At 43.6% G+C, this 25,319-nt stretch overlaps 1 protein-coding gene across 12 annotated transcripts in view; it reads left to right on the top strand.

The window, feature by feature from the left end:
* Positions 1-25,319, top strand: part of SGIP1 (SH3GL interacting endocytic adaptor 1) — a 206,634-nt gene that overhangs the window by 168,799 nt on the left and 12,516 nt on the right. For 7 of the 12 annotated variants that reach the window (XM_068239286.1, XM_068239287.1, XM_068239288.1 and 4 more), the window contains 4 exons: positions 20,671-20,782; positions 21,570-21,725; positions 23,010-23,142; positions 23,242-23,444. In XM_068239286.1, coding sequence (XP_068095387.1) covers positions 20,671-20,782; positions 21,570-21,725; positions 23,010-23,142; positions 23,242-23,444 — 604 coding nt within the window. Of the gene's footprint in view, positions 1-20,649; positions 20,783-21,569; positions 21,726-23,009; positions 23,143-23,241; positions 23,445-25,319 lie in introns of all 12 variants that reach the window. The other 5 variants (XM_068239280.1, XM_068239277.1, XM_068239278.1 and 2 more) reach the window with 2 other exon arrangements.

Here is a 25,319-nt window from a genome sequence, read left to right as displayed (position 1 = left end):
TAGATGGACAGCGCATATGTATGGAGTTCAAATGGGGCATACAGAAGCTAGACAGGGGAGGCCAGATGCATTATGGAGCCTAGAAAGGTCAGATGAGCATGGAGCGAAGTGTGTTTAAACACTTTCTCTTCACTCAGGCTTGCATTGTTAGATGAGTCTTGCCCACAAGGACAAGAGTCTAGTGAGTGTACAGGAGCCCACTGATGTCGCCTAAAGATTTGGCAAACTTGATTTTTAGCGACCGTAACATCCGACTGACCCCCTGAGCATATTGTTGTCCTCCGTTACCCGCCTGCTGGAAGCTGCTTCATTCTTTGCTGCACGTTTCCTCTCCTCTCTCATCTATAGAAACAGACGCATTGCTACCCTCTTGGCTAACTACGCATTTGTATGGCACTCAACCCTGAACTGTTACCATAGGTATCAAGTCTCAATCCATTCCCTGCTGGGTGACAGTAATAGTGTGTGTATCCAGCTTTAGTGTTGGTTAATGAAGTTATTTCAGCTTCATGAGCTTGCTGATGACAAGTATTCATAAAATGATCATGCATCAAAAGACCTTGGGGTTGATTCAGTGCTGTGTAACAGCGAGTGTTAGCAGCTTTTACGTGCGCTATAAAACTTAAGTGCCTTAATTAGTGTCCTTGCACGCTAGGCGAGCTACCGGCAGCATAGCATGCTTAACCATTTTAGCTTTTGGACGTGACTGTCACGCCCAAAAGGCTGCTGTGCGCCCCTGTGCAATCGCCTGCATGCTCCCGTGCCCCGCCACCTTAGCCCGGAGATCAATAAATGGGAACAAAGTTCCCATTCATTCATCTATGTCCCCGGTAGAAAGACCGACCGCTTCTTACAAGAAGCCGCGGTCTTTCTGAACATTAAAAAAAAATAAAATCACGACCTCCTTATACTTCCTGTAATAGAGAGTGCTCGCTTACAGGATGGAATTTAAAAAAATGACTGTGGCCATCTTGTGGCCAAATAGTAAAACTACATGTACATACATTATTTTTTTTTCACGCAAAACACAATAAATTCCATTTAAATTTAACTGTTTACCTCCCACACCCAAAAAATACTCACACTAAATTTTTTACTAAAAAAAAATAAAAATAAAAATTACAATTTAAAAACAAAACAAAAACATAAATTATTACCTAAGGGTCTGAACTTTTTTAATAGACATGTCAAGAGGGTATATTACTAATATTTTTTAAATTATAAGCTTGTAAATAGTGGCGGAAAAAATGCACCTTTTATTTCCAAATAAAATATTGTGATCGGGGCATCATTTAAATGGTGTAAAAACCGGGACATATGGGCAAATAAAATGTGTGGGTTTTAATTATGGTAGCATGTGTTTTAAAGCTATAATGGCCAAAAACTGAGACATAATAATGCATTTTTTCATTTTTTTTTCTTAATATTCCTGTTAAAATGCATTTAGAAAAAAATAATTCTTAGCAAAATGTACCACCCAAAGAAAGTCTAATTGGTGGCAGAGGAAATAAGATATAGATGAATTAATTGTGATAATTGGTGATAAAGCTATTGACGAATGAATGGGAGGTGGAAATTGCTCTGATGCATAAGGTGAAAAACGACTGAGGGTTGAAGTGGTTAATCTAGGAGCGGGCACTCTGCTGCAATTCAGCAGCATAGTGAATGCTAATAACTAACGCGGCGCCACTCCTCCGGCCCTCATCACCAGCGGGTCCAGTCACATTGAAGGAACTGATCCCTGCACTCTGATTGGCCCAATAGGCTGTCTGTCACTCTTTATTAGCATTCGTTATGCTGCAATGTGGCGTGCATAGCTGGGCAGCGTGCTCGCTCCCAGATTAAGCTTGCTATGCTTTTGATAGCAAGGACACTAATTAAGGCACTTAAGTTTTATAACGCACATAACAGCTGATAACTCGCTGTTACGCAGTGTTAACTTTAATGAATCAACCCCCTTATGTGTTATTTTATGGGAAAAGTAAAGCTATGAGCAAGGATAAAATCATTTTGCAGCACTGAGGTCAGACTTGGGAGCAAGCAGCCTTACTGTAGCCTTCTTAGCTTTCGAGAAGCGGAAGAAAAAGAATTAAGCTGTAGCAAAACAAAACAAAAATCCAATCCAGGCTTATAAAACCTCTGCTAGCTTAGTTTCAGATTGAAATAGCAATTTTTATTAATGCATATTGGTGACTGTGATGGCAAAGGCTCTCTGTATCCCACCTGAGCTTACCGCTGGCAACAGATGATAGCTCGCTTAAGATTAAATAGTTAATCACGCATGGTTTTTGACAGCACCTTTGTTACCTGACCGTTTTGTGAGCGTCTGTCATTCCTTCAGTAGCCTTAAGCGGCATCCGCTCCAACACTGCACCGATCAGAAGCTTGACTAGCTCAGCTGGACAGTAGTCTCATTAGGGCAGAGATTCAGATAATTACAAATTCTGCTATGTGTCTGGTTTTTTTTTTTTGTGATCAGCCCCAAAACCTTTGCAGTTTATTTACACCAGTAAGTAAAGCGACAAGTTGACAACCCTGCTGCTGCTGCCTTCCCTTACAGCTTTCAGTTTGCATGATTAGTCATCTCCGTTCCATGCCTCTTCTTTGCAGCGCTAAAGTTGCTAAAGCACTATACAGTTTTCAAGAGTCTTATGTTTTAAAGGGAATGTGTTGTAATTATTTTTCCCCCATTTCTGTTTAATATGAACTTCACGCTAAAAATAGTTTTTTGTTAAGGTAATATTAAAAATTAGGGGAGAGGTGGCAGTACTTCCCAAGACAGGCTGCATCTGAGTGACTAACCGCATAGGTGAGCAGAGCCTAATTTATAGGCAAGATACACAAGACACAAATAAATGCATTCTATCTGGTGCTCCACCTCCAGGTTTGACTAGCAGGCTTTATAAGTAGAAGCCCTGGTGTTTGGGCAGTGCAGTAATGACATACCTCCATAGATAGTAATAGGACAATCGCCAAGTCTGAGGACTTTGTCTTGCAATGTAAAACCTTGTACACTCGCTAGGCTGAACCTGATAAAGGTGGCTGGTAGGGGCTGATTCTTCCAGGAGTCTAGGGTGTGTACAGCTGCCATGACACATCTGGAATGCCGTCTCATCTCATGTGAGCGCATTATCCCCCTCCTTATTCCACCAGCTGGAAGCTGTTTTGGCAACAGAACACATTACTATATCCTAACGATGTGTCTTTACAGTACTCTGCCCTGAACTGTTGCCTGGGCGATTGAGTCCTAATCCCTGCTTGTGACAGTCATTGAGCGAACGTAGGCATGGGTAAAGAGGAACTCCAATGAAAATAATGTAATAAAAAAGTGCTTCATTTTTACAATAATTATGTATAAATGATTGTCAGTGTTTGCCCATTGTAAAATCTTTCCTCTCCCTGATTTACATTCTGACATTAATCACATGGTGACATTTTTACTGCTGGCAGATGATGTCACTGGAATTAGATGCTGCTTGCTTTATTGGCAGTTGGAAAAAGTTGTAAACCGCTATTTCCCATAATGCAATGAAGTTCACAGACAGGAAACTGCCAGTCCTCACAGTTTCCTGTGGGAGGGGTTTCAATGCAAAATTACAGCCATACAGAGCCCCCTGAGATCCGTTTGAGAAAAAAGGTAAAGATTTCTCATGTAAAAGGGGGTATCAGCTACTGATTGGCATGAAGTTCAATTCTTGGTCATGGTTTCTCTTTAAAGAGAGAAAATAAAAAGTCAAAATTACCATACACAGGTCATACTTACCTCTGTGTAGTCTGCTCCTCAATCTCTTTCTCCTCTACTGCGTACTATTTGTTCACTGTGATCACTGGAATTCTCTGTCCTCCATTTTAAAAATGGCCACTACCCCATAACAGCTTTCTGGTCAGCACACTGTTAAAGGGAACCTAAACTGAGAAGGATATGGAATTTTCCTTTTTAAAATAATACCAGTTGCCTGACTCTTCTGCTGATCCTGTGTTTCTAATACTTTTAGCCACAGCCCCTGAACAAGCATGCAGATCAGGTGCTCTGACTGAAGTCAGACGGGATTAGCTGCATGCTTGTTTCAGGTGTGTGATTCAGCCACTACTGCAGCCAAAGAAATCAGCAGCCAAAAAGATGTGTGAGACCGCACACAAGCGATGTCGGGGATAAGCGTGCAGCGGATCCACCCCTGTACCCACAGGGTATAGCGTATAGTTTCTCCAAGGTGATCCAGCACAGCTCTTTTATCAGAAAATTACTTTATTGGATCATAAAAAGTACATACATCATAGCTGAATAGTGGCTACGGTCCACCGTTTCGGACCATCACAGTCCTTGTTCACGCCACACAGCCAAATGAACAACTGCAAGCATGCTCCTTATATAGTCAAAACTATGACATGGCAACCAATCAGAGGAACCTATGCAAATGACTGGACCTGATGGGGAACTACAGGGCTTGTCCACAAAGGGTACCACCCTCCCACTCCATTTGTCAAACATTTTGAAATGCATGATGTCATTGCAACAACATAAACATGTAAATGAAAAACATTTCTAACTCTGATCTATTGCACCTATTAGAAGTCTAAAAAGATCCAGGGTAAAATCCAGGGCATCATGATGCAGAGGGCATGGGCACAGACATTTCATCAGCAATATAAAAGTGCATATAAGCGTACACCAAGCACTGCCCGCCGTCGCCATGGCAACCGACGTCACATGACCGCCAATGCGGAAAGACGTACGCAATGACGCCTATACAGGCGTCCAATTACCGCCGCGATGCGGAAAAACATACGCATTGTACGCGTATCAATTCATTTGGCTGTGTGGCGTGAACAAGGACTGTGATGATTCGAAACGGTGGACCGTAGCCACTATGCAGCTATGATGTATGTACTTTTTATGATCCAATAAAGTAATTTTCTGATAAAAGAGCTGTGCTGGATCACCTTGGAGAAAGAAATCAGCAGGACTGCCAGGCAACTGGTATTGTTTAAAAGGAAACATCCATATCCCTCTGAGTTTAGGTTCCCTTTAAACTGTAATATCACCCACTTGAGCCATAGGGAAACATGGACATTACCTTGCACATTCAGTTGTAACTGACAGCTGCTGATATATAACGGACAGCAACTGGTATATTTCAGTTCTGACAAAATATTGTCAGAACTGGAAGAGATCACTGTAAGAAGAAAATGGTGAGCTTCTGAGAGGAACTGACAGTGACGTTAATATGTAATATTCATTTGCAGCTACGTCATGTGTTTATTCTAAGTAATTTTACTCGCTTCAGGTTCCCTTTAAATTTGTTTACTGGAACAGTAAAGTGATGCTGTCTGCTACTCACAACACCTTACCAGGCAGAGCCCTGAAAGCTGAAACAGGCTTAGAATAATTCTAATGAAATTAAAAATCCATGCTAAACACTCAAAAAAATATATATTCTAAAAACTATACATTCTCTTTAACCACTTGCCAATCATAAACCGCGTCGGCAAAGTGGTAGCTGCAGGACCAGCGACCGGCTGCAGGCTAATTAATCCGGAAACAGACGCTCGCGCGATCGGCTGCTTCCTGCCAATTCACGGCGGGGGGCTCCGTGAATAGCCTGCGGGCCGCCGATCGCAGCTCGCAGGCTAAATGTAAACACAAGCTGAAATAATCCGCTTTGTTTACATTTTTACAACGCTGCTAACAGTAGCAGCGTTGTACTAGATCAGCGATCCACGGCCAATCAGCGGCCGGGGATCGCTGTCACATGACAGGCAGGAGCCTGTTAAGAGGCTGCACAGGACAGATCCGTTCCTGTGCAGCCTCCGATCCCCAGGGAGGGAGGAGAGGGGGAATCCTGAGGTGGAGGGGGCTTTGAGGTGCCCCCCCCCCCCGCCAGCCACACGCAGGCAGGAGCGATCAGACCCCCCCAGCACATCATCCCCCTAGTGGGGAAAAAAGGGGGACGATCTGGTCGCTCTGCCTGGTATTTGATCTGTGCTGGGGGCTGTAGAACCCACCCAGCACAGATCTCAGAAATCAGTGCTGGTCCTTAAGGGGGGGGGGGGGGGTAAAGGCTGAGTCCTGAAGTGGTTAAATCCCTTTTTCTTGTCAGACACTTAGCTGCAGAGAATCTGTTATGAAGGACACTGATGGGAGTGGCTGTTGCCTTGGCCACATACTAGTGCAAAGTTGTACACAGTGGGATTAGCTGCTGTTAAGTGTTAAGCCCAATCTACACAATACGATTCTTTATACGATTTGATTACGATTCTATTTACGATCCGATTAAATCCGACATGTCCGATCAGGATTCGATTTGATTAAATTCTATGTGCCATTGTTTTGCAATGGCAAATCGAATTGAATCGAACTGAATCCTAATCGGACATGTCGGATTTAATCAGATCGTAAATAGAATCGTAATTGAATCGTATAAAGAATCGTATCATGTAGATTGGGCTTTAGGGCCCTTCTACTCTGAAGATCGAGTCACGGTGCAATACGCTCTCAATCCTTACTAGTATACAGACCCGTGTATTGTTACTTTACGGGTGCGATTGTTGGGCAGAATCGCAATTCCAGAAGATTAGAAATAAAAAACAGCAGGAAGGATTTTTTTTAAATATGAGATTGCAAATCACATAGCAACGTGTTTGCTATGCGGTTTGCATGCGCTCCCATTCATTTAATCCAAAGGCAGGAAAATACATCAGACAATACGTTTGCGGTTGGATCTAAAACTGATCGCACTTCTGTGTACAGGGGATTTCTATTTCACGGTGCTCTTGCAATCTGCAAAATGCAAGCGCTTTGAAAATCAAGATAGAAGCACATGCAGTGTGGAAGAGCCATTACAGATCTGTCTTCATAGTCATTATTCATTTTGCTGGAAATGCTTTTTTAATATTTGTACAGAGCGGTACTTTATCCTGAGTCTCTAAATGTGCCCGCCTCTTTCTCACTAAGCTAATCCCATTGGCCAAATGTCCTCATCTCTAGTTATATATTTGTGGCGGTATTTGGTATAAATGTTCAATTAATCCAGTATAGCTCTCCTTGAGATAGATTAAGAACTTGTATATGTAAACTTTTGATCAGGGTAATTTGAGTAGTTTGTGTATTGGGTATGACTTAAAAAGAGTAAACACGGTTGTTTTACAATAAATGAGTGAAAGAAAAGTTTTTGTCTTATCATTCATATTGCATGAAAAAATGGTTACGAAATCATAAAGTCTGCCAGGGTATGTCATTTGAGCACAACTGTAGATAATAAGAATCCTTTCTGATGTCTAATTATTGTAAAAATAGTTTTCCCGATTATTATATTGCTCTATATGTCATTATGGTTCCTCTTTAAAGCAAACTTGAAGTGAGTTTCTGGCGGAATACATACCTAAGTAATGAGAAGGCCCTTTATCGCATAGAGCAGTAGATCTCCACCTTTTCAGTTGTGTTGATGTTTATTTCTGAAAATGGGAATGTGGCATATGCATATTTCTATCAGTATTGGTTTAGACTTAAAGCCCATCTCCAGACATAAATGTCCTAGCCCTGTGAATGCACCTAGTGGTAGAGTTTGCTTTTATCTGTGTAGATGTCTCATGGTTGGCTCAAGCCCCTACATCAGCCATTTCCTGCAGCACACACTTTGTTACAATATTTACATACATCATTGTCCATGCCTTGCACTTCTGCATGTCAGCAGTTTTTTCAATTTAATATTTGATTTAGTTGAATATCAAATCTCAGTGAATCTATGCAGAGTATCAAATTTAAATGAATCTCTGCAAAGTATCAGACCTCAGTGAATCTCTGCAGAACATCAGACCTCTGTAAATCTGTCGAGGGTCAGATCTGATTGCATTTTTGCAGATCATCAAACCTAGTTGAATCTCTCAAAATTATCAAATCCAGTTAAATCTCTGAAAAGTATCAAATCCAGTTGAATCTTTAAAGAGTATCAAATCTAGTTGAATCTCTGTAGAGTTTCTAATCTAGTTAAATCTCTGAAGAGTATCCAATCCAGTTGAATCACTGAAGAGTATCCAATCCAGTTGAATCTCGAAAAAGTATCCAATCCAGTTAAATCTCTGAAGAGTATCAAATCTAGCTAAATCTCTGAAGAGTTTCCAATCCAGTTGAATATCTGAAGCGTATCCAATCTAGTTGAATCTCTGAAGAGTATCAGAGCCAAATGAATCTCTGAAGAGTATCACATCTAGTTGGCTTTGTGAAGAATATCCAATCTAGTTGAATATCTGAAGAGTATCCTATCTAGTTGGCTCTCTGAAGAGTATCAAATCTAGTTGGCTTTCTTGAAGAGTCGTAAAGCTAAATTAATCTAAATCGATCTCGGAAGAGTATACAATCCAGTTGGCTCTCTGAAGAGTATCCAATCCCGTAGTATCTGAGGAGTATCTAATCCGGTAGAATCTATGGAGAACATCAGTCATGTAAAAATCTGGTGAAGTGCAGCAGAACAAAACCATTGCACATTTAAAAAAAATAATTACCAATCTGGCATGTGGTGCTATGTCAAATCTTTGTCATTTAAAAGTCCTATTAAATCTGATCCCCTCCGCTGTCACCACCCCATTTCCATGGTTACCTGTTTATACTGAGACGTGGAGTGACTGCAGAAATGCGATGAATTGTATTGTACTTCACGTTACATTATTTTGTCACTGCAGCACTCTCATGTTACAATCCAGCAGACTCCAGCTATTTAATCTCATTTGCTCTGAGAAAACACAAACATTGAATTATCCATAATGGTATCAGTGAGAGCAGATCTCCAGCCATGAGCAAATAACCCATTCAGAAGAGATGGATGACTCCACAAAGCATAGGATACTTTTATAGTGCGGATTGCCGTGTCTGCCTGGAGGAAACTGGCCGAGAAAACACCAGGAGGTCATCCGTTCTCTGTTATTAACACGCTGCCCGCTGGGCACAAAACTCTGTGCAAATAGGAATTCACAGGGACAGCGTTCTGTGTAATTTCTTTCAATGAATGCTGTTCACACTAGGAGTGGCTGCATAACAGTCATGTCATCATAGGTTAGAAACTACAGTGACAAAAGGTACACTTCTCTAAATCAAGGAAGACGTTTCCGCCACATGTTAGAAATATTTACTTAAAGTAAACCTGAGATGAATGGCAGGAAAGGATTTTTACTTGCCTCCGGTTTCCTCCAGCACTCTGTAGTCTATCGGCCTCCTCTGTGTCTGTCTGGTTCTCTCCATTGTGCCGCTGTGAAGTCAGCGATCCAGCTAGGTTGAGGGCCACTGAGCATGCACTGTTCTGAGGTACAAGCCTTCTCCATCTCGCTCCTAAATTGTTAGGAAATGCATTTGATTGGCCCAATTCCAAACTACTATTTGCATAAAATCTGCATTTAAGTCAGAACTGTGAGGCCTTCCTTCTGTTTGCAAAACTTGCAGGTTAAAGTGGATCCGAGATAAACTTTTACTCCTTGCATAATTGTGTTCCTTTCATATAGTTTATAGGGAATTCCTCAAGCCAAATACTTTTTTTTTGTTTTGTTTTAATACTCTAATTCCCTATAAACTAAAAAAAGCCTCGCCCACAGCTTTTTCAGAGTGCCTTGGCACTGTAGCAAGTGCTTATGGGAGCTCAGTCTGGGCAGGAGGCGGTTACTAGCCAGAGATTTCAGAGGCAGAAGGGACGAGGAGAGGGACTGAATTTGTCACATTACACACAGGCAAGCTGATAGCCTCTCCACCCCTCAGCCTGTGACAAACAGAACATGGCTGTCTTCATAGTATCACAGGAATAATCATATACTATTGAAGCTATTGGCAGCTAGATTTGCTGTGTAAACTCTAAATCTAAACTTTAGATAAGATATATAGACAAGTTACTTGTTATAGTTAGTTTTTCATCTCTGATCCGCTTTAAGCAAGCAGCTGAAGCTCTAAACATTGTCACATTGTCAAGTGTGACTGCTAATATTTACTTGAAAAAATAAGCTAAATCTATTTTTAGCATTAAACTGATTAAAATAAAAAATCTCCACATTCTCTTTAAAAGTTAGTGTAACCATGATAATCAAGATCTGGGCTGTCCAACTCCAGTCCTCAAGGGCCGAGGTCCTCGCACATTTTTGGCACAGCTCAAATTAATAGATGGGACTGAATCAGGAAAGGTGTGGTTCACCACGTAGAACACATTTCTCTGTCTATCCTAAACACTGACATGGATATGGCCTTTGAGGGCTGGAGTTCCACACCTGCGATCTAGAGCTATCAAATCGCGTAGTCCGAGCAGAATATGTATGACTCTATCTGTGTGTTCATTGAAAGGTATGTCGAGTGATGGCACAGCTGTCCAGTATAGCTACGTGATCTATACTGGTAAGGACCCACTTTTTTAATATTGGCATGCTATTTTGGGCCTCAGGTATATTTAGCAAAATCAGTGCAAGGAAAACTGTGGCAGAACTGGCAGAAAAATGGAGCAGAGGCCCAAATTTGAGGATTTTGATTGGTTGCTCTGTGCCACTGCTCCACTTCTCCTTACACAGGTTTTGATGAATCTTCCCCACTGTCTGCAAGTGTTTAGAGGGGATGTACGGCATGTAAAATGTCTTCCTTTTTCGCCACTGAATCTGTGTGGTGTTCAGTAGGCCCGTATTTAATTGTGAATTCAAAAGCTTACATACTAATATAAGAAAACTTAGAGAGATACAGTCTTATCGTATCTGTACATGCAAGGCTGTTTCTGGGCACAGGCCGTCCGGGCGAATGAGTCACCTTGTAATGTATATAGTACAATACTGCACCCTTTGTAATAATGAATTATGTTTCTGGTAGTGTCAAGAACAGTTAATTTTTGCTTTTGCAGTGCCGGTCTTGCAGCCCTTCTGTGCAGTGTAGTGTTTGGCTGATGCTACCCCACTCATTCTGTGCCCTCCCTTCTCTCTAGAGTGCATGTGTGTATGTGGAGAAGGGAGGGGAGTCATGTTGGTGTTCAGATTTAGGATCTTGTATTCAAAGACCTGAATAATGGTGAACACCACAGTTCAGCACCCAAGCTGGTGGACGGAGTTGTGGTCCGCGCCGTGCTTCACGTGACTCCAATGCTTCCTCCTTCCAACCTAGAATCCTGTGACCTGTTCTTGAGTGACCTCCCCGTGACCCCATCCACTAGCTTGTTTGCTGAAAGTGCGGTGTTCAGCATTATTTGAGTTTCTGAGGGCAGGATCCTGAATTTGAAGGCCAACATTAGAGGGGAGTCACATGTTGGTGAGCCTGGAGCACCGACTAGATAAGAAATGCATGCATTTATCTTACTATGTGCATTTTTAACATAGGAACTTTAAGAGAGGATTGTACAATCCCTTCATAATGGCTGTAACAGGATTGTAGTGCGGTTTCTAATACAAGAAATTGACTCAAATCCGCAGGCTTATCACACGGGTGACTTAATAACACTATTAATAAACACGCTAGATGGAGATGCCTGATAGAAACCCTTGGGCGACATTGCTGGGCCAAGGCTGTACAGAAGTGCAGTTGGCATGTAGGCTAGCAAAGTGTCCTGTTGCTTTTGGGGGGCGGAGGGGCAATTGAGCAGCACAGGTGTGACATCACTTGTAGAGCGGGGCGAGCACAGTTATCTGCTGAATTGATCCGCCTAGGGGATTGATGGCCAGTCGGGAGCTACTGTACACATGCAGGAATATTGGCAGAGGTGGTCGTTATGGACCACCTCAGCTTATGTAGCATGTGTATGAGCCTTTTGTGCATATGGGATAGAGCAGCTGCTATAATTAGCCAATAAATGCTGCGTAAATGATGCTCTGTACTCTTAATAAACATTGAATTTGAGAAAAAGAAATCCTACCCATTCTTAATTGTATATAGATTGATTTGGAAAAGCCATTCTTTGTGCCAGGACAGCGGGTAGAGTGTTACCCAAGCAAGGCTCCATTGCTCCAGTGAGCTACCGACATTAGGTAAGGTGTCTGCTGGGATTTGATCTGACATCAAGAGGGGCAAAGATAGTAAACTATCAATGTCGGGTTAATATCCATCATTTACCTGATTTACTAAAGTAATCCGTCTGCATATAGACTTCAGTCCAGGGGCATAACAATAGCCCTCGCGACCCCCCACCATTGCAGGAGGGCCTTAGATCTGGGGGTGGTGGTCCTGCAGAGTGGCAGTGGAGCATGGTGCATCACCTACTCCTGGCAGTGATGGAGGACTTTCATCACTTCCTATTAGGTTTGCAAGTGCCTTACAGCCAGCCAATCACCATGTGGCTCCTGTCCCAGTCACAGGACATGGGACTTAAGCCGTATAGTGATTGGCTGGCTGTATGGCACTTGCAAACTGAAGAGAAAGTGATAAGGGTCCTATATCACCGCCGGGAGCAGGTGATGTACAGTGCTACACTGCCGCTCTGCATTATTTACAGGACCAGCCCACCCCTTGTGATGGAGGTTAGGGGTTGGCCAGGCCCAATGTAGTTACGCCCCTGCCCCGAGTCATCATTTGTGCCTGCCCTTCCTCCCTCCCAAGATGCTCTCATTTGCTGAATGTCACCATATTTAGTCCTGTGATATTGGTGGATACTGGTCTTCAAGTAACCTAATATAGCTTTGGTTGCGGGAGGGAGATGAAAACTGTAAAGCTAGATGGTTCTCGGTCACAGCTGCCTCTGACCCCGATCCACCTTGGTGCCTTGGCGAGTGATCTGCCTCTCGGAATAACCATTTTTCTCTTACCTACCTCATCACGCACCGCAACATAGGCCATGCCCCCCTCCATAACAACATAGTGCGTCACCATCCTGCAGGCATCCAACCCAAACTATCACCTGAGGGATCGAGTCTTGATCCCTGTCGGGGGACAGTCCTCACACAGGTGTACAAGGCTTTACTCTGATTCTAACATGTTTAACGTGTTTGTGCTTATTGCTCATGGCAACCAATCACATCCTTGTTTATTTCCTAATCAGCACTGTAAAGTAACATTTGCAACAATGACAGATCTTTTACTCGGAACTTGCAGTATAGCCAGGCGTCAGTCTTCCTGCACCCATCAGAATCTAAAACCTGAATTACAAAACTACATACCATCAAAAGGCAGACAGAGAACTAACAACTCCTAATTATCACTTATTACGTCTGGACATGCATTTAACTTATTAGGCACATTCTTGAGTCCCTCGTTATTGCCTGATTGGTCCCTGCTGTAGATCATTGTATGCTGGACGGCCAGACTCTGTACACAATGTTCCCTGATGCCGTGAACAAGATTATTATTGGACGTGACACAGAACAGAACGACGCTAAGTCATTGTTCACAGGCTGTTAATAGCAATACTTTGCAAAAATTTTTCAACCTGCGTGTTTCAAGAACACTCTGATCAATGCTGGCTAGTAATATATTGCCGCATTCTGATGGCAAACATAACAAGTCCATGTTCTTACTTGTGTATTTTTCATTTATTAGCATTTCCAGCTTGCTTATGAAAGGTTAAAATATGCCCTAAAGGCAGCATGACTTACTTTATCCGAGGAAGACTCTCTAGCGTAGTTTTAGCCCGGTCAGGCCAGTATTGACTTAAAATTATATGAAACTCAGCATTTACTATTTGTTCTATAAGATTGACAGCATAAAATCTACTACCACAAAAAATGTAGCAGAACAGCATTCAAACAGTTAAACACAACACTTTGTTATTCAGTGGAAAGCTCCTTATAGCTTCTGGAAGCATCTGAAAAGGTGATAACATATCTTTTGTTTACATTCTTTTATGTGCTAAAATTAGTATACAGCCAGAAGTAAAATTAGTATACAGCCAGAAGCCAACAAGCAGCATGCTGACATGCACACATTGTAGAACTAGAGAGAGCTGAGAAGTGATCACTGGATACATTTTAATATATAAATATAGCAGTTATGCAGTAAAATGCAATGGCAGCTTTTTGAGCAGATAAACTGTACCGTACTTTGGAAATTTTTAGACAGACAATATTGTGCACAAAAGCAAATATGATAAAGTATGGTTTATAAAAAAGTAGGAAAACACATTTTTATTGAATGTTTTGTCAGAGTTTTATCCCACCTTAAGGAAAACAAAGTAACACCTCCCAAGTGCATACAATATAAAGTGAGTGAGCCATTTACAGGAGCAGAGAGGCGAGGATTCCCTGCAATGCAATCTGAATGACTAGACCTCTGTAAAAAGACATGGCTGACTGTAGACAGAAATAAAAAGCAGGATGTAAATAGTGTTTGAGGTTATTCAGCAGTTCTATGCATGATTCAGCTAGCCCGGCCATACAGCATAGCAGACATATTAGGCTCCATGCATCACAGAGTTCAGTATTAAAGAGAACCCGAGGCTTTTTTGGGGGGGGGGGGGCAGGTGGGACACAGAGACATGTTCTCTGTCACATGACATGCCCCTGTGTCCCCCCACCGCAGCTCTTTGACCCCCCACTGCCACACTATAGCCCCTGGACACCGACCACAACCCCCCGGGCTTTGTGAGAATATTTGCCGCTATCTCAGAGGTAAACATATGGGACAGGGATTCCCCTGTTCAAATCGCCGCCAGGGGCGTTCCTGCAGGCTTTCCAGAGCTGTCATCGGGCAGCACTCTCTCCCTGCCCACGCCCCCTGCTGCTCCCCCGCCTCCCTGCATGCTGTGAATTAAAGCATGAATCTCTCACTCCAGCGTCGTGACTCAGAAGTCACAAAGTGAAAGTGGGCCATTGCGGCCCACAGGAGCGGCGGCTTTGGAAGCTTCCTGAACCGCTCAGCCCCCCGGATCAGGTAGCCTAGTTTTTTTTTTGTTTGTTTGTTGTTTTTTTTTATGAGCCCACCTTGGGCTCTCTTTAAAGAGGAATCATTCCTACATATAGTGCAGTACAGAAAATGATTCAGGATATCCACTTTTACATTAATTATCCTGGTTTCAGCAACAGAAACACTTCCCGTATCTATATATTCCTGTATCTTGGCATGTAGCCCCGCCTTCCCACTGAGGCTTAGCCTAGGCTGTTTATTATGCAGAATTCTTGCCCCTAGAGCATTCTGGGAGACCAGGCATATTTTCTACTGGCTTTAGAACTCTCGTTAAAAGAAAATTCCACAGAGATCTCCTGCCAGGACTAAAGTTGTTGTCGCCTCTGATAAATCAGAAAGTAATTCAGGGAGAGGAAAGATTTTACAATGGGCAAACATTGACTAAAACATTTTTATAAATGAATATTGGAATATTGATATCGCATTCAAGGGCATTGATTTCTAGCAGATTCGATCAAATAAACGTAAAAAAAAATCACCTGATGCTAGTCTATTAAAATCCCTGCAGCCAATCAATGTGTAACTGCAGTACCACCCCTTCTCCCACTCCTACTGCACCTGTACGTGTGTCTGTACAGCAAGCTTTCCTAATATGTCACCTAAAACTATTATCAAGGGCTGTGATGGTTAGGTGGGAGGGGCTTTACATCACTGTGTGGGCGGAGAAGGGGTAGTTACTGCTGTTACACATTGATTGGGCAAACCACTGTAACCGCTAGCCAAGTGAGATCATACCACTATACCAACTAGGATCAAAAAAACTATCACTGCCTGTATGTATAGCCTTATTACTATTATGAGCGGTCTTTACTTTGTACATTTTACACCCACTTCAGGTTGACTTTAAAGTTCTTGCTCTCCAACCAGTGGACATAAATAGCCAAAAGATGTGGCCAATCTCTGCCGCACTGTCCTGTGCAGGAGTTGAGCTTTAGTGTGTCACACCCATGGAATAAATGATAGAATTGTATGTTTGCCTCTATCCCTGGCAATGCTGGGAGTGGGAGTTGTAGTTGCACAGTGTGTGAAGGGCCTGCGGGTTGTGCAGGACTGCTGTATAGCGCCGTAGCAGACTGTCATGCAATAGTGTCAGCACAGTTCACAGAAAATCATTCACATCATGCATGTATAGATCACACTGTTTGCTTTTGTGAGTTTTTAGTGCCTTTTATGTGCGTTTGCGTTTTTCACCGCATATTTGTTTTGCGTGCGTTTTAATGCGTTTGCGGTTTGCATATATAAATCGCATATGCGTTTTGCATGCATTTTTTTATGCAAATCACTAGAAAGTCAACAGGAAGCAGAAATACATCATCATCAAAAATGCACTAAAACACAATACCTCTGCGTCATCATTGACTTTCATTATGTGCGTTTTTGATGCGTTTTCCGCAACGCTAGCATTTCTGCCTAATGTGTTCCCTACAGACTGGGTTTCACAATGACAGCCATGTGCACTAACGAGGCAAATAATTCTGAGCTAGTCTTCAAATGGAAAGTGCACCTGAAGTGAATAATACAAGTTGGGCTAGTTCACCCTGGGCGCTTTGCTAGCAATTTTGGCAGCGTTTCGGATTGCTGGCGATCAGGCAAATTGCTGGAAAAGCACTACAGCAATTTATTTCAATGGAGCTATTCTCATTTAAGCGATTTGTGATTTTAGAAATCGCAAATACGGTGCATGCAGCATTTTTGAAGCGCTTCCATTGTAAGTATGTAATCACTTCAAAATAGCTTATTTTTTTAGTGCAGCGATTTTCAAATAAAAACTACCCACCAATCACTGGCTGATCACTACACTCTGACATCGCTCAGATATTGCTTTTTTACTGGACACAAAATCACCCCGAAAGAGCTAGAAAAAAATTCAAAAACGCTAGGCGAATGCGTTTGCATTTAGCGATTGCCTGTGTGAACCAACCCTTACTCAATAGATGGAAGCTTTTGGATGGTCCAGAGCCTTCCCTGATCTTCTTGCGCCCCTCCAATCCTGCTTTGGGACCCTCAGAAAATAGTCAATATTAATGGTGAATATTGCTTGTGGCTGCGATTCCCCCCCTTATTTATGAGCACAGCTGCACTGTGCAAGTGCAACGTATGGTCTGTGGAGTAGCAATGAGCTGCTTGTGCACACCTTTTTGCGCCTTGCACAAGGGGCTCCATATTACTGTGCAGGTGCAAACTCTACTGGCACCTGCACAGTGCGGTTGCGCTCGTACACAAAGCACATAGGGTAGTGCGGCTATATAGAAGAGGGTCTGGGTGAGCAGCAATGGGGTCGATGAGGATTGGGGTAAGCCTCTGAAACATCCAGAGTCTTCCCTTTACAGTGGTGGGTATACAACTTTTTCTTCAGTTCAGATTTGCTTTAAAGAGAGCCCGACGTGGGCTCATGAAATTAAAAAAAAAAACTAGGCTACCTGATCCGCGTTGCTGAGCGGATCAAGTGGCCTCCAAAACCGCCGCTCCTGTGCCCACAACTTCCATGACCTCTGGGTCACGACGCTGGAATGAGAGATTCATTCTCTTTCACAGGGTGCAGGGAGGCTGGGGAGCGGCAGGGGGCGCGGCCAGGGAGAGAGAGAAACCATGCAGGAACGCACCTGGTGGGCGTTTTAGATCCCTCTCCCACATGTTTACCTCCGAGATAGTGACAAATATTGTTGCTAATCGCGGGGGGGGGGGGGGGGCTATATAGGGGAGGGCAGGGAACATGCCTCTGTCCCATGTAGACCCCCCCCCCCCCCCCCAAAAAAAAAAAAAAGAAAAATACCCTCAGATTCTCTTTTAGCAGCAGTTAAAAAATAGATTTTGACAGCAAGCTGCATACAATTTGCATCAACTCAGAATTATCTGCATCTCATTGACCATCCCTAGCACTAACCTATAGCAGCCAACTAGACTTCATTCACCACTAGACTGACTGCAGTACAGTGAGGTTAGACTGCTATAGGTTATTGTGCACTCTTGCCATCAACAAGAATTTACTGCCCAATTAAGTATGCTGTTGGCCACAAGGGCAATATTTACCTAATTTGCAAACACAGGTTCGAAGAAAAGTGTAGCAGGTACCCAGAGCAACCAATCAGGTTTCAGTTTTTAAAGGAGACTGATTTTTTTTGAAGGTAGGTGCAAGATCAAATGAGGCAACAATGAAGCAGTTTCTCACAGCAGCCAGTCAGAATCTTTGTTTCAGTCAAATGCTAAAGCCTGATTGGCTGCTTTAAAATATGCATGGCCCTGCTTAGGAGAACTCATGGAGAAGCATGTGATGTAGTATGCAGTATGATCAGCTGATAGATTTGTAAGGTTCTGATTTGCTGGTCCTGATCATGTGTTCAACCAGGAAGTCATCACAGCAAATCAGGACCTTACAAATCTATCAGCTGATCAAACTGATCACATGCTTCCCCGTGATTTCTCCTAATCATCCCTAATAACAAAATGCTAAATTCAATGCAAGCCATCCCTGCCAACTAAAAGGACTGTTATCATTGTTCATTGCAATAAAGTTACAAAGTTCAGCGACCAAATTATAAGGAATCTGATTGGTTGGTGTGGATTACAAGCCCTTTTTGCAGTATCCAGATACGTTTCCCAATAAAGAGCGACATTAGTATCTAAAGTTAGCCATTTAATCATTGAAACCTGTTTCAGGCATGTGTTTTCCTTGTTCTGCGCAGTACTCAGTGTTAGAGCTTATATAACGCTACCCCCACCCACTTGGGTTATCTTTTTTTGAGGGGAAAGTCCATCTCCATATTTTCATATTTTAAATACAGTTTTCCTTTTACCCATATCTTACTACCAAACATCTTTGTATGAATAGCCTGAGTGTGCAGTGAGGCCTTGCAGCACAAATCTTATTTTAAACTTTGCTCTCAACTTAGTTGCGGGGTGTCTGCCTGTCTCCTCGTAATTCTACTGCAAGTGGGTGGGGCACAGACTGTGTTGTCTGAGAAGATGACAGTATGTAGCCAGGTAATTTAAAAGTGGATGAGGCGAGAGGTGGACAGCCAGCACTGGTAGCAAAACTTTTATTCCGTGCACAACAGGTCTGTGCAGCAATGATGCCATTGGTATAATGAATAAAAAGTGTGCACATACCAGAGCAGGTAAACGGTGGGTAGGTGCCTAGGGACAGGAAGCCTGATTTCACACTGAATGCTTCTTCAGAAGCTTAAGCCTCCGAAGAAGTGCCCAGCTCTGTGCTCTGTTTTCCTGTCCCTAGGCACCTACCCACAGTTTACCTACTGTGGTATGTGCACACTTTTTACTCATTATACCAATGCATAATTGCTGCACAGACCTGTTGTGCACGGAATAAAAGTTTTGCTACCAGCGCCAGCTGTCCACCTCTCTCTTAATCCTGCATGATTGAACTGAACTGGAGCCACACTACCCTTCAGCACACTACCCTGCATAGTAGACACTGTAGTGCCAGCTACTTTTTATCAAATTTAAAAGTGGTCTATACAAGTAGAAGGGAGCTCTGCCAGTGAATGCCTGTACAGCACTAAGCAAACATATGTGCCTGAAGTTGACATTTAGGACCCTCTTATGCCACATTACCACTTTAAGCGATGCTCCTCCTTAAAGGGTATCTGCACCTAAAAGCATGCAGCACAGATATTTCTGACAAATATCTGAAAAGATTAGCTACATGCTTGTTTCAGGTATGTGATTCAGACAATACTGATGTCAGAATGATCAACAGGATGCTAGGCAACTGGAATTGTTTAAAAGGAAACCAATATGGCAGCCTCCATGTACCTCTCTCTTCAGGTTCCCTTTAAAATGTAGGTTTTAAAGGGAATGTCTGAACTAGTTAAAGAAAAAAAAATCCACTTACCCGGGCTTCCTCCAGCCCCTTGCAGATGTCCTGTGCCCTTGCTACAGCTCCGCATCCAACTGGTAGCCCATGGGGTCCACTCTGGTGCAGATGCTGACCTCGTCAGGTCTGCACCTGTGTGAGAGCCGTTTGCGGTCTCGCAGTACACTCATTTGAAGTGTACTGTAGATGCCAACCTGCCGAGGTCTGGATGCGGAGCTGCGGCAAGGACACAGGATGGCTGCAAGGAACTGGAGGAAGCACCCGATAAGTAGATTTTTTTTTTTAAATTAATCTAGCTCAGACATTCCTTTTAAAGGATACTGCGTGCTCCCATGTGCGGCAAAGTTCTCAAGCACAAATGTGAGATTTGGGGGGTTGACTGCATGCATTCACTAACCTATGGGGGGCTGCTCTGTAGCCCGCTGTCTATATGGAAGTCTCCTTCTCTGTCCCTGTGCCGTAGAACCACAGGTTTAAGTGCCCATGGTGATGCCCTGCATCTCTGGCCACCACAGTGCATATCGGGAAGTGTATTTCATTAATGTGGTTACATCTGGCCAAGGGATACAATCACAACAGTGGACTACATCTCCCGGCATGCATTGTGGCAGCCTGGGAAGCACAGGGAGGCTCCCGTATAGACAGGGACTATGGACCAGTGTGTGCCCCCCCCCTTATTAGATAAGGAAGGAAGGTTTATGAACCTCCCTTAGAAGTAGGCTTGTTTGAAATGTTTGAAAACAAAAAAAAAATAAGAGCAAAGTTCCCTTTAAATAGAAGATAAGACTGTGGGATTCCAGGAAAGTCCTATTTCAGATTAAGGCTGTAGATGCAGTTCTTTATTGCATCCGTTTATTCTCACTTCAGGCTTGCTAGGTTTTGTTGGTCATGTGTTGTAAGTGTAGGTGTGTGCTAGGTGTTGGTTAGTGCTTTTTCTGTCTTGTTTGCCATTGAAGAATCCTTCATCCATAACAAAATATAGCAGCTACTCCTTGTCTTTCAGGATCCTCCCGAGGGCCCAGTCCGCTGACGATGGGGGCCCAGGACACTCTACCTGTGGCTGCGGCCTTCACCGAGACCGTCAACGCGTACTTCAAAGGAGCCGATACTAACAAGTGAGTTTCCTGTAACTTTACTCCCGTCCTGCACCCCTGCCAGGCCAGATTGGATGACCAGTGCAGCTGCCAAAACTGTAACAAAACCTGGGCCATTTTCTCCTTTCCTTTGGGGTCACCACGGTCAAAAGGACAATAGAGTGGTATCGCTGTCAGAGCAGAAAAGATGTGGAAGATGATAGCGCAGTGTTTATCACTGGCCGTATCCTGATGTTTCCATACTCCTGGGCAAAAACACCCTAAATTAATCATCGGTGGAGGCAGCGGTTCATGACTCTCTCTTGACAACACCTTATTGTTATTCGGAAAGTGACATCATCGGTGCTCCACTTTCTCCCAAATGAAGGGAGAGTATTGTTGAACCAAATCCCCCATGGGAGGATCTTGCCATTTAGGTGGTGCAGCATTAAATCGTTTACTTAAATTCAACTGGAGGAGGAGAAATTTATGGAGAGCCATGGTCAGTTTGTATGTTTTTAATTGGTTGGTCAGGATCATGTGGCTAGATGTTGTTTCTGTTACCTGGACAATAAGGCTCTTTTCACACTATAATACAGCCAGGTAACTGGTATTGTTTAAAAGGAAATAAATGTGGCAGCCTCCATATCGCCCTCACCTTAGGTTCACTTTTACACAAGAAGCAGAAGAAACAGGTGATCATGTGACCACAACCAACAAATCCGACCTACAAATTATTCACACGCTTCCCTATGATTTCTCCTCAAGAAACTTCATTGCATTGTATTGCATTACATAAATACAACTGTTCCATGTTCTTCTATTCCAGATGTATAGTGAAGATCACCGGTGAGATGGTCTTGTCATTCCCAGCTGGCATCACCCGACATTTCTCTAACAATCCATCACCAGCGGCCCTGACATTCCGCATCACCAATTATAGCCGGCTGGAGCACGTCCTGCCAAACCCACAGTTGCTGTGTTGGTAAGTGACCACACCTGTTCTATGGAGCCTGACCACTGCCACTGGCCACCAGATATGGTCTCCGAGTGTCTAATCATTCCAGCTTGGATGCAAATTTTACTTGTATGCTGCTCGGAATTGGGCCAATCAAATACACTTTCTGCAGATTTGGCTTTGCACAAATCCAAGCTGTATTATTATTATTATTATTAAACAATATTTATAAATAGTGATGTAACAATAAGCAGTCGTATGAGTCCAGAAGAGCACATGGGGAGGAGGCTCCTTCCAAAAAGGGTTATAATCTAAGGGGTGGGGGAGAGGAGCACATGAGGGGTGTGTATACAAGGTAGGGGATTGGAGCTATGAAGATGGGGAAGGGCGTAAGCAATGGTGAACAGAAAGATCTTTAAAGTAAAGACGAGGAAAAATAAGTTTTATACTTCCTCCAGCCCCTTCTGCGCAGATCACTCCCTCACCGCTGTCCAAAGCCTCCTTGATCCTCTGTTAGCAGCCTTGTTCTCCACAGCCAGTCAGGCGTACTGCGCATGCGCGGCCGAGACGTGCGTGCCTGCCCTGCCGCGCTCCCATCAATGGGAGCGTCCTGCACAGTACCACTGCGCAGACGCTGAATGCTCCCAGACGTGGGAGCGAGATGGGGGAGCCCGCTTGGCCACACTGTGCCGACTGGCCACGGAGAATGGGGCTGCTAACGGAGGCTCTAGGAGGCTTTGGACGGTGGTGAGGGAGCTATCTCCGCGGAGGGACCTGGAGAAAGCCCCAGGTATGTATAAAACTTTATTTCCCCTCAAGTACACTTTAAGGCCTGCTTGAATGAGTTGAAGGTGGGAGCAAGCCTGATGGGGGGAGGGAGGGAATTTCATATAGTAGGCACTCTGGAGTGAGTGATCAAGTGATGTGAGGGGTGGACATACGTAGTGTTGGAAGCAGAGCTGTGGAGTCAGTACACAAATCATCCCACTCCTCAGTTTGATTCCCCCAACTCCTCCAATTTGCATTGAACTTTCCCTCTCACTTCTGTTGTCCTTTAAACATTAGTGGTCACTGGTCATGCATGGCTTCTCGGCATGTCCGCTCATCAGTGGATGGTGGTGGACTCCTGTGCACACACTGGATAGTCCCCTAAAGCTATCATGAACAATTATTTCAGACAACAGAAGTGTTAGGCATGTAATAAAGGGTACACTAGCAGTTCTCTGTACTGTCTTATGTAGGGTGAGGGGGTTACGTGGAACCAAAATAAGAGACTGTCTCTACTGATCATTTTTGTATTCAAACACACAGTGACAACACGCAGTCAACCCCAAATGCTAAGGAATTCTGGGTTAACATGCCAAACCTGATGACCCATCTGAAAAAGGTATCCGAGCAGAAGCCGCAAGCGACCTATTACAATGTAGACATGCTGAAATATCAGGTAATTGCAGCTACACCTGCTGAGGCACCGCTGTGGGCCACAGCACAGCATTGGGGACAGATTTAGTTAGGAATGTGTCTGCTTCTTGTGCCTCTGCAGGTATCCTCCCAGGGTCTTCAGTCTACCCCTCTGAACCTCGCTGTGAACTGGCGGTGCGACCCCACCAGCACGGACCTCCGAATAGATTACAAGTACAACCCCGAGGCCATGACCACGCCTGTAGCCCTGAACAACGTCCAGTTCATTATACCTATAGATGGAGGAGTAACAAAACTCCAAGCTGTGCTGCCTCCTGCTGTCTGGTAAGTGCAACTACTTCTTCGTCATTTTTTTAGCTTGTATAATATAAGACATATAAATGCATAATGATATGTAAATAATAATCCTGAGAAATGAGGAAAGGTGAAAAACACATTTTGTAAAGCAGAACAAAAACCTTCCTACAGCCAAGTCAAATATTACTAACACCTGTCTTTGTTTGCTTCCCATAATCCTCTGCAAAGCAGTGACATTGAGAGGACCATTATTATCCACTAGGAATGAGTTTTATTACCTGTAATTAGCATTAAACTGCTGTTGCGACTGCAGTCTGACTGTAGAGAAACCACCATTGAGGCCCCATTCACACCTAAAAACGCGAGCATTTTGCGTTTTTGTGCACTGTTTTTTTTTCCCCTCCCGGGTCTCCAATGTGTGCTGCGTCTTTGTAAAAAAGCGCTTTTTCAGAGCGGTTTTGTAATTCACTCCGTGACGCAAGTCAGGAAGTGAACTCTTTGACTCGGAAATGAATACAATGGGCTCTATTCTCAAAGACTTCCCACATGCGGTAAAGTACATGCGGGAAGTTTGCGACCAAAATACCGTCAAGTTAAAATTCTCAGTGTTCCGCATGTTTTTTCCGCATGCGGGAAAAGTGCGGGATTCATGCGGAAAAATTTCCGCAAAAGTCAGTATTTTCCGCAATAAAAAATCAATTCTCAAAAATGTTCAGGCGCATCATTTCGTCGTTATTTACCGATTTATTTATTTTTTTATCACCTACAAATAGTAGGTGATATATTCCGCATCCCATTGACTTTAATGAAGTCTGGAGGCTTATGGGCTGTGCTTGGTGGACTTTAATTTTTTTTTAAACACTTTTTCATGCAACCTTTTTACCGCATGATTCCCGCATGAGTAATGGCTGTTTCCGCATCTTTTTTCCCGCATGCGGAAAACATGCGGAAAATATTAGTGAATGTGGAAAAAATGCGGAGTTTACCGCTCGCGGAAATATAGCGGTAAAATTTTGCGGTGTTTTTGCCTGTTAGTGAATAGAGCCCATTGTATTTATTCTTAAACACGTGAACGCAAAGCGATTTTGTGAGCGTTTTGCGTTTTTCCCTATACCTTCCATTGAGGTGGAATCGCCTCAAAAATGGTACAGGCAGCGCTTTGCTGAGCGGATTGGAAACAAGCTGCTCAGCTGTGAACTCTCTCATAGGGAATCGTTGCACAAGCATTTGTGGGCGATTTTAAAAATCGCCTGCGTTTGAAAAAAAGGTGGAAAACGCCCCTAGTGTGAACCATAAGGTGCTCATATATCTAGCAATGTATCTAACGATGTATGGGCAGACCAAGAGATCGATCCCTCTCTGATTGGAGAGAGATCGTCTGGCTGTCCATACACCACAGGTCGATTCGTGATCAATTCCGGCATGAAATCTCATGGAGGTTAGTCGGACATCACGATCTCACATGCCGTTACCACTGCTCAGCATGCTCAATTGGGTTGAAATCTGTCGAATTGTCAATCAGGCATGCTTGTTGCGCCACCAGTTATCATCCGTTAAGTAAAATGATTGAATTGGATGGTTGATCGGGCCACAATATCGCTAGATGTATAGTCAGCCAGGGGCGTAGGGCCCACGGTCGCAGCGGTCGCACGTGCGACGGGGCCCCGAGCTGGAGGGGGCCCGTGCGTTCCCCAACCACACGCTTTCTTTCCTCCCCCAAATCCCCGATCTGTCCGGGTAATGCACAGTCCTGTCTGCTTTGTGTCTGAGCCTCTGTATTTACATGTGACAGTGCAGAGGCTGTGACTTACGGTATACAGAAGTCCCCGCTGCTGCTCTCTTCTTCCAGCTTGAATCGGCGTGTCTGCTGAGCAACTCCGCCCCTCTCTTCAGTGGCATAGT

Source organism: Hyperolius riggenbachi, chromosome 6, assembly GCF_040937935.1.
Source record: "Hyperolius riggenbachi isolate aHypRig1 chromosome 6, aHypRig1.pri, whole genome shotgun sequence".
In the NCBI taxonomy this organism is placed as follows: Eukaryota; Metazoa; Chordata; class Amphibia; order Anura; family Hyperoliidae; genus Hyperolius; species Hyperolius riggenbachi.
Note: the sequence above shows the minus strand (reverse complement) of the source record. Positions and strands in the feature narration are given on the sequence as shown.